The 10,830-nt window shown below is 38.4% G+C and overlaps 1 protein-coding gene across 1 annotated transcript; it reads left to right on the forward strand.

Annotated features, from left to right (window-relative positions):
- Positions 1-2,831: 2,831 nt before the first annotated feature.
- LOC128019588 (uncharacterized) lies at positions 2,832-10,421 on the forward strand. The gene is made up of 4 exons (XM_052605655.1): positions 2,832-4,596; positions 4,682-4,732; positions 4,826-5,131; positions 5,225-10,421. Exon 4 carries the CDS (start codon positions 6,173-6,175, stop codon positions 10,124-10,126), a length of 3,954 nt encoding a protein of 1,317 aa, XP_052461615.1. The 5' UTR covers positions 2,832-4,596; positions 4,682-4,732; positions 4,826-5,131; positions 5,225-6,172; the 3' UTR covers positions 10,127-10,421.
- Positions 10,422-10,830: the final 409 nt, after the last annotated feature.

Genomic DNA, 10,830 nt, shown 5'->3' on the forward strand with positions numbered 1-10,830 from the left:
CGTATCCAAACATGAGGATCAGCACCTAGAAAGGACCTCTACTGCCCTGAAAGACAGCGGAGACCAGGACAACTAAAGCCCCAGATACAGATCCAATGTAAAGACCTTGTCTCAGAGGACCACCAGGACAAGACCACAGGAAACAGATGATTCTTCTGCACAATCTGACTTTGCTGCAGCCTGGAATTGTACTACTGGTTTCGTCTGGTCAGAGGAGAACTGGCCCCCCAACTGAGCCTGGTTTCTCCCAAGGTTTTTTTCTCCATTCTGTCACCGATGGAGTTTTGGTTCCTTGCCGCTGTCGCCTCTGGCTTGCTTAGTTGGGGTCACTTCATCTACAGCGATATCATTGATTTGATTGCAAATAAATGTACAGACGCTATTTAAACTGAACAGAGATGACATAACTGAATTCAATGATGAACTGCCTTTAACTATCATTTTGCATTATTGAGACACTGTTTTCCAAATTAATGTTGTTCAGTGCTTTGACGCAATGTATTTTGTTTAAAGCGCTATACAAATAAAGGTGATTGATTTATTGATTGATTGATTGATTTTAATTGGCCTGTTTTCCAAACTCTGGGTTCGTACTGGTAAACTACGATCCATGTAAACACCAAATTTGTGGTAAAAGTGAAACTTTAGTGTACTTTTAAATTAAATGTTTACGGCCACACGAAACTGTTAAGCAGATTGAGGATTTTCTAGAAGTAAGGCTAAAATAACGTTTTGTGTGACCACTCACAAACTGATAGCTGAAATGTGTTATTTTATTCACTAAAATGAATGTAATCTGACCATATCCAAAAATCGCTCACGCTGTTATTATAGACTAGAATTTTATTAATATACATGGAGACTACGGACCTATATATGACTATGACAAGCCTGACATCACCCACATCATCAGCTAATTTTACAGTAAACCAGGTTTGTATAAGTGCATTCATCTGATGTTGTATTTACCAAAATCACAAGATTCCAACTTGGAAAAATAATTAATCTCCTTGTAGAACTCATAATTACCATAATGGGAATTTTCTGAATTTTTATTGTATTACATGACGTGACTGTACCTGACTGCTGCAGATTAATTTCAGCATTGATAGTTTTGCCATTGAAACACACAGTTCCTGGTCCAAGGACATGAACAGCTCTGAGCAGAACACAGTGTGAACGCAGCATATGATCTTGAGTATTTGACAACAACATTATCGAACTGACTTGATAATGTCTTTATCGATCTGTTTCTTCCTCTGTTTGGATGCAGCTGACAAGACAGACTCCAGTAAGAATCCTCAGCATTGATCAAGCAAGTGAGAGAGGATATAGTACACCATGTGTCAAAAATTTGATTGATGAGGGTCATAAAAGCCATCTGTTCTGGACACCTGTTTGTACACCCCCACCCCTCCCATCCCTGTACACCCCGGTGACCTAGATATGAACTTAGACCCTAAGAAGGAATTTCGGTGAGGGAGGGTGAAAATGTGTTGGGATCTATGTGCTTTTTTTTTTTTTTTTAAACTGTGGAAAGGGATGAAATCATGTAAATGGTATAAGGGAAGTTTTTATTAAGGTTTTAAGTACACAGTGCATTTCAAGAAAAAAGGTTATAACACAAACAAAATGGGAACGATGTAATGATTGTTTTCGTAGTTGGAAAAGTGTAAAACGTTGTTAAAGTTGTAACAAATAAAAAAGAAAAAAAAATAGGTTACTGGTTATTTATCTAAAACAACTAAACAAGTCAAAACCATCAGATGTGTCTTCTTTAAGCAACACGTGAAAAAGATGTGAGAGCTTGTAAAAATTTAAAAAGGTGTTTTGTTACCAGTTAGAAAAGAAAGCATTTAGCATTTGTACCTTACCTCAAACTAAAAAAGAAATGAATGTAAAGCGGCGATACAAACCAGAAAACTTGGTGTTTGTCATAATGTGAGAAAAAGTTAAAACAAAAGAAAAAAGATGGTAGGCATTACGCGGATCAAAAATAAAATCCATCAGACAAGATCCTTCAAATCAAATCTATGTTGTACTTTACCACTAACTACAACTTTAAAAATCGAGAGTGTTACTGACAGAGAGTTAGACGAAAGAAAAAAAAGATCTCACAGCAAAGTGTCAAGGCATCTCCGTTGAGCGATCCTGACAGCGCCGCAGACACACTTAGAATGAGGCTCGGGGAGTGCTCCGGAAAAAAAACCACGCCTCCGGCGCTAGAGACTGCCCCGCTGTAGGCGTGATAGCAGCGTCAAATAGATTTTAAATGTTAAAATAATTAAACTAAGTATTTCTTAATAAATAGACATCAGTCCTTAATTAGTGAAAACTTTAAATCCGTTTAAACATAAGATCAATTTGTACTTTTTAAATGATGTAGCTTTAGGCGATTTTATTTACTTTTAGTCTTAAAAAATAAAAAAATAAAAATAATAATAAAAAACAGCACTGAAAAAAGCATTATTTGTTTTTAATGTATTAAGTTAATTACTCTAATCTACGACTAGTCTAAATTTAGACTATTGCCGTCGATATATCTTTTATTTTTGTCAAGCTTAATTTCTCAAGCTATGACAATTAACACACACACACACACACACACACACAGCCACCCATCCACACTTTCCTTCAGCCGAGTTTGTGTCGTGTTATCTAGTAATTAAACCATACATATGTAGTTAAAAGTATCCCCATTTAACAATATGACAGGAAAGAAATATCTCGTCTCAGGTCGTGCAGCGAAACGTGACCGTGCCGCGCATCTGGTGTCTGTGTGATGTCGCCTGCATATCAGTTAGACATCAGCGGGGGGGGGGTAAAAACATCTAGGTTTTTGGGGGTTTGCAACTCGACTGTAATCTAATTAGTTTTCCGAGGGGGTTCTGGTGTTGTAGCTAAATGGTGCGCTGCAGGACGGCTAAAGTTAAAAAAATTGTATGTAATCAAGAATCAAAGACTCAACAAATTTAAACTTTATGGCTTAGGCCTGTGATCACAAGGTTATCTGACAGTTCATTTACTGGTCAAAAGGATGTGAAATCTTTTAACAAGGCAGACCATATAGGAAGATGTAGTTTAATTGGAGTTAATTTAGTTTATTTTAGTTACATTTATAATTTTTATTAACCCCTAGATCTTTCAACCTCAACATAATTGTACCGAGAATGCAAACAAGTGCACAAACACAACCATACAATCATAAACACACACACACACACACACACACACACACACACACACACACACACACACACACACACAGCCAACCATTCACACTTTCCTTCTGCCGAGTTTGTGTCGTGTTATCTAGTAAATAAACCATACATATGTAGTTAAAAGTATCCCCATTTAACAATATGACAGGAAAGAAATATCTCGTCTCAGGTCGTGCAGCGAAACGTGACCGCGTCGGGCGTCTGGTGTCTGTGTGATGTCACCTGTATATCAGTTAGACATCAGCGGGGGTAAAAACATCTAAAGGTTTTGGGGGTTTGCAACTCGACTGTAATCTAATTAGTTTTCCGAGGGGGTTCTGGTGTTGTAAACGGTTTAAAAAAAAAAAAAAAGTATTTATTCAGGGATCAAAGACAATTTAAACTTTATGGCTAAGGCCTGTGATCGTGAGGTTATCTGACAGTTCGTTTGGTGGATCAAATGGGTGTGAAATCTTTTAACAAGGCAGACAATACAGGAATATGTAGTTTAATTCGAGTTAATTTAGTTTATTTTAGTTACATTTATAATTTTTATTAACCCCTAGAGCTTTCAGCCTCAACATAAATGTACCGAGAATGCAAACAAGTACACAAGCACTCACAGCACACACACGCATACACACACACACACACACACACACACACACACACACACACACACACACACACACACACACACACATACAACACTTATGAGATTTTTAATTTAAGACTTTGACTTATTAAGAGCTTTGATTTCCAATGTAAGATGAAATAACTATTAAATGCAAACGATTCGCAATACTTTGCGGGGGCAAATGCTACACAGATATCAATGCATTGATTTTGGGTTTGTTAAAAAGCTTTGCATTTCAAACAAATGAAGTTAATGCCGTATCTAACCCCGTCGAGATGAAAGGGCGTCTTTACGCACCAGGATCCGTGATAAAGACCAGACGGTGTCTGATGCAGATCAGTCAGGTAACAGATACATTCAGTCAAGTTGTAAAACATACAGGCGTAAATAAATCAAAGTGTATGTGTATTAAAGATTTATGTTATTAGGGTATCTTCTTCTGAAGTTTATTATATTTAGAGGCGTTCTCAAGAGACGCCCACACGGGGGTACCCAGGCTTTAAAAACTAAAAGTTTTGTCATACTGATTACCTGCAAAATTAACTTCAAGTCGTGCTACGCCACAATAAACAATAACGAAACAATGGCGGACAACTACCAGGGTGAGTTTTTTATTTTTATTTTATTCATTTTATTTTATACAAATGATTTAAATATATTTTAAAGTGAATATTTGTTTAATGTATGGTGGATGATTTCTAGACGGTTTCGAGAATCAGGACTTCGATGAAGGTTTGGATCAGATCCTTGAAGAGTTATGTAAGTATTTACCAATTTTATTTTATTAATTCAATGATTAATAATAATAATAATAACGACAATAACGTTGCTATCATTCCAATAGTTGATGAGAACGTGTTGTTTGCTTGTGATGAACCCGGTGCTGTTAATAACGGTAAGACTTTTTCTCAATAAGTTAAAAATGAAGGTTCCCATAACATACTTACCAGTATAATAATGAAATGTTTATTTATTTATTTTTTGACAGACGAGCAAGATGTTGGCAGCAATCAGGAGCTGATAACCCCTCCAGAAAACGTTGCGCAAGAAGTTGAGATTAGCACCGAATCACAACACGCCCTAGGACACGTCACAAAGCCTGCCTCCGCCGACGCGCCGGATCCCGAGGGTGATTCTCACAATCTCCCAGATGTCTCAAACGTACGCACCGAAGCTAGCGTTACGTGTAGAGTACGACATTCGGAGGGCCAGGGAGTGAAACGTCTGAGGTTACCGGAGTGGGGAACAGACGATGTACCAAGCACCAGTCGTTTAAGGACTTCGGAGAATAACGGTATGTATTAAAGCAGAAAAATTGCTTTTATGTTTTATGTTTTGCGTTTATTCAGCAAAATAATTAAAAAAAAACCTTTATCTATATTTACAGAGCAGCGATATGATGAAGGAGGGGTGACAGCTTGGAGCGATTCTATGGTGAGCGCGTGGGATCGTGCGTCTTTTAGCGATTCGGCAAGCGAAGAGGAGACGGAAGAATTGCCTAACGAAGACCCTCAAGAGCTGTTCCGTGAACGTGACTTAAATAGAAGGCTTGATTATGATATGCTTCGCCGTGTTAATCGACGGTTTGGCACACTTTTCGATTTGAGCGGTCAAGCATTGTCCTATCGAGGTGCAGAAGAGATCGTGGGTAATGCTCAAAGTGATGTGGTAGCGATTTTGAGGAACATCATCGAATGCCAACAACAGCTGAACGAATCCTTACGTCATGCAGCCGAATTTTGGAGGAGTTGTCACGATCAACTATATGGTGAATTTCGTCAGTTTCAACAACGTATGAACGGGGTACCGGGAGAAATCCATCAGGTACAAGTTGAACAAAACTTAATTGTTAACGCTCTTACTCTGATCAGTGAACGTTTAAATCTAATGCAAAGAATGTTATCAGATTTGTACCGACGTGATCATCCTTGATATGTATTGTCTTGTTGTTTTTAGTATTATTAATTTTTAAAAAAAAAAAAATTTTGGCTTGGAAAAAAAAAAAAAAAATATTGTTTTTTTATTTCTTACACGTATTATTGTTTTGTTCTAGGTAGTGAATTGCCATTAGTTTTTCATTTATTAATATTGTCTGTTGGGGGGTGCTTTATATCATATGGTATGTTATTGTGTCCCACATTAGCGGGGTTGTTTTACTTGTGGAGAAAATATATGGTTTTGAATTTATAACAGTTGTATGTTTCTGTTTTGTCATCTATATCGCATTGTGAACTGGTGTTGGTGTTTTCAGGAGTATGCACGCTCGTCTTTAAATTTAAAAAAAAAAAAAAAAAAAGGTGTTTTCGCTTTTAAATAAATAAAATAATAATTCAAAATGAGTAGTAAAAGATGTCACGATGATTTACATACCCACGGTTCAGAAGATGATCAGAGACCATTAAGACCCAGATATGATTTTCAAAACAATACACAACAGTTACACGAAATTATTAACAATCATTTACACATGTTACCGCCTAATCCTCTTAACATGATAGATAGATTACACGAGCTAATAGACGAACAACACGAATGGTTGGGAGCCGCTGTAGACAGCGATGTCCAGATCGGTGCTGGAACTCCTAATAACGATCCCTCAGGTTATGATCCCACAGCTCCAGATATGGGTCTCAGTCAGCATTACATAGATAGACTAGTGAGAGAAGGAGGTAGTGTGGGTGATTTTACGATTGTCCCAAGACCTCGATTTAATGGTTTAGAAATTCGCAGAACTTTAAATTTTCGTGAAATAGCGACAGATGATTTTGCAGCATACAATATATTTTTACATGATATTTTGAACGAGATTGTTACACTTTCCAGATTATTAGCTGGCGATGGGGGTTTTTTTAACATCTCCCTGCAAGGTGCAAGTCTGCCCACTGATATTAATGCAGTTCTAACGCCTGATAACAATCATGACGTTAATGTATTTGTAGACCAAATCGAACGAACCGTTCAAAGCAATACGGATGTAGCTTTTGATACCGCTTTAGAGTTACGTGTCTCTGTAGCGCGAAACAAACAAGGCGGTGGTCGTAGGAAGTTGGCTGATCTGGCACATAACCAGGTCATACAGAAAAATAGAATGCATTTGTTTGCCCCCAAAAATGTCACAGACCATATGTGTTTTAGCATGTGTATAGCGCACTTTCTAAATCCACAGTGTACCGATGCAGAATTGATGACATTAGCTAGAAATATACATACCGATCTGGGTTATGATCCACAAGACAAAATTGCGTTGCATGATGTTTCTAAATTTGAAACCCTTCTAGACTTGAAAATAGTTATCTTTCACAGATCAGGTTCAGGTAAATTGGAAGTGTATAAAAATACGGACGAGCTGCATCACAAGACGCTGCATTTGTACCTGCATGAAGAACATTTTTATGGGATAAAAAATCTGAAAGGTTTCTTAGGATACGCGTATGTTTGTGAGTACTGCTATCGAGGGTTTAGTGATCGTAGTCTACATCATTGCAAATTTACATGTAACGTATGCATGAACATATCTTGCTACACGCATCCCAAGAAATCGGTGCAATGCGATGATTGCTTGAGATACTGTAGATCTGATTTCTGCTATGAAATGCATAAACAAGCAAAAAGTGACGGATCAAAGTCTCAGTGTGATAGCATAAAATACTGTGATAAATGTTACAGACAGTACAGAGCAAAATGGACCGGTGATAAGCTATTAACGCACAAATGTGCACCATCCAGATGTGTTCACTGTGCCGAAGTTCTCATGGGTGAAGATCAGCACTGTTGCTATATTCAACCAGCCAAGCCTAGTGAACATAGTCAAGACTATATTTATTTTGACTTTGAGACGATGTATGAAGACGGACGTCATAAGGCAAATTATGTTTGCGCAATAACGCAAGCTGGGGATGAGTTTTCGGCGGAAGGTGTAGATTGTGTGGATCAGATGGTCAAGCATTTCAGACGACCGAAATTTGCGGGTTTCACATTTATCGCACACAATTCTTCAGGTTTCGACTCTTTTATACTGCTAGAGTATTTTACTAGTCAGGGACTAACACCAAAAATCATACTCCAAGGCTGTAGACTTGTTTACATGTACGATCATGCCTTTAAACAGAGATACATCGACAGCTATAGCTTCTTGCCCATGAAATTGTCAAAAATGACCTCTGCTTTAAACTTAAACACCAGCGAAAAAGGATATTTTCCACATCATTTTAATCGCTTGCAGAATGCAAACTATATCGGTCCGTATCCGTCAAAAGATTATTACGGATATCAGACGATGTCTGACGCTGAACGTGTGAAATTTGATTCGTGGCATGAGGGTGTAGCAGGAGAGGTGTTTGACTTCAAAAAGCAACTAGCATTGTACTGTAAGAATGACGTTGTTTTGCTACGTGAAGGCTGTATGAAATACAGAAAAGAGTTTATAGAATGTACCAACGTAGATCCTTTCGGATGTATAACATTAGCCGGCTGTGCTATGAAAGTGTTCAAAACGCTTTTTTTAACCAAAGACACGATTGCCTTAACGCACAAAAATGCTTACATCAATCAGTACAAAGCTTACTCAAACCCCTCCATACAATGGTTGGAATACATTAAAGCAAGCAGAAACGTCGATGTTCATCACGCTTTAAATTATGGTGAAGCCAAATTTGGACCGTATCATGTGGACGGCTATTATGAGACTGATAATGGAGATAAAATAGCTTTGGAATTTCTGGGATGTTTCTGGCACGGACATTGTTGTCGTTTTAATCCTAACGATTTGAATCCTGTGTCAAAAACGCCTTTTGGCCTGCTCAGAAGACAATCTGACAATAAGCTGAACGTTTTGCGTAATACCTACAATCTCAAAGTGCACAAGATTTGGGAATGTCAGTGGGAGTCTGCTAAACAAAACGATCCCAATGTCATCGCATTTATGAGTAATTATAATGCACCAGCGAGACTGAATCCTAGACAAGCACTTTACGGCGGACGCACGAATGCACTCCGCTTGTACCACGAGACCGCCGAGGGCGAACGCGTGTCATATCTGGATTTCACATCTCTATATCCGTATGTACAGTCGTGTAAAACCTACCCTATCGGACATCCTGAGATCATTTTAAAAGATTTTGAACCGGTCAAATCTTATTTCGGTCTCATTAAATGCGATGTACTGCCCCCACGTAAACTACTGCATCCAATATTACCTGCAAAATCCTCTCAGGGGAAACTACTATTTGCGCTGTGTCGCACCTGTGCTGAGACGCAGTATCAGGGTCAGTGTCAGCACAGTGATGACGAAAGAATCATTTCAGGAGTTTGGACTTCTGTCGAGCTCTCCAGGGCTATTGATAAAGGTTATTCGGTAGTCAGAATTGAGGAAGTCTGGCATTTTCCGCAGACATCAGACACTTTATTCAGCGGTTATGTTAAGACGTTTCTCAAATTCAAACAAGAGGCTTCAGGATTTCCATCACATGTAGTGACAGATGATGAAAAGGAGTCTTACGTCAGAGATTATTTTGAGAAGGAGGGAGTTCAGCTCGACCTTGACAAAATAGCGCTTAACCCCGCACGCAGATCTATAAATAAATATTTATTGAATTCGCTTTGGGGTAGATTTGGTCTTAGGTGTAATCAAACTACAGCGGAGCTTTTAACAGACCCTGAAGATTTCGCCCGCTATATCTTTGGAAACGGACGTGTCATTAAACACTTCTCATTCGTGTCGGACACTGTGGCTTTAGTTCAATGGTGCTATGCCGATGAAGACCCCGCCCCTGCGAGTGATGTTAATGTATTCATCGCCGCATTTACCACGGCTTACGGCCGTCTGGAGTTATATGAGCTCATGGATCAGTTAGGGCCCCGTGTTTTTTATGTAGATACAGACAGCGTTATCTTTGTATCGAAAGATGGAGATTGGATGCCTAAAACAGGTGCATATCTTGGTGAGTTGACGGATGAACTTGATGATGGAGATTTCATAACTACTTTCGCGTCAATGGGACCGAAGAGCTACTCCTTTAAAACCACAAAAAATAAAGTAACTCTTAAAGCTAAAGGGGTCACGCTACATTCTGCTAATGCAAAAATTGTAACTCTAGAAAGCATGATATGTCTGATACAGGGTTATGTAACATCACGTGACACTAGCCACCTGCTCACTCGCACAGAGACCATTGTGCGGAATAAAAAGAAGTTCACTTTGCATAATACAGCAGTATTGAAAAGATTCAAAGTGGTTTATGACAAACGCGTGCTACTTCCTGATTACACCACACTTCCTTATGGCTACTAAGGGTATTTCTAACGCACAAAATGTGTATGTTGAAGAGGATTTTGACTTTCGTTTAGAATATCCATTCTCAGTCTTGGTGTCCGGCCCGTCAGGAAGCGGAAAGACTGTTTTTGTAAAGAATTTATTGCGTAATGCATACAAGTTGATCAATGTAAAAATTGACAGTATTGTATTTTTATACAGTTGTTGGCAACCTTTGTATGATGAACTGTTGTCATTGTATGATATCAAATTTATTGAAGGTATTCCAAAGTCTTTAACCGATGAAACTTTAATAAAACCCAATGTCAATGTACTTATCATATGTGACGATCTGATGTGCCAAGCATTTTCAAACGCTGAACTCTCGCGAGCTTTCACACAATACGTGCATCATGTACCATTTTCTATCATATTGATAACCCAGAATCTGTTTTTTCACGGTAAAACCAGTAGGACTATCGCGCTCAATACTCACTATCTTATTTTGTACAAGAGTCCGAGAGACTCGATGCAAATAATGACTTTAGGACGACAGATTTACCCAGGAAACACAAAATTCTTTATGGAGTGTTATAAGGATGCTACCAATCAACCTTACGGATTCCTTTTGATTGACTTTAAAGCTAAAACACCGGAGCGTTTTCGTCTCAGATCACATTTGTTTTCAGATCAACAGGTGGTGTATGTGCAGAAAAGAAAATGAGTGATAGGCTGTGTAAAAA

Source organism: Carassius gibelio, chromosome A9 (assembly GCF_023724105.1).
Source record: "Carassius gibelio isolate Cgi1373 ecotype wild population from Czech Republic chromosome A9, carGib1.2-hapl.c, whole genome shotgun sequence".
Taxonomy (NCBI): Eukaryota; Metazoa; Chordata; class Actinopteri; order Cypriniformes; family Cyprinidae; genus Carassius; species Carassius gibelio.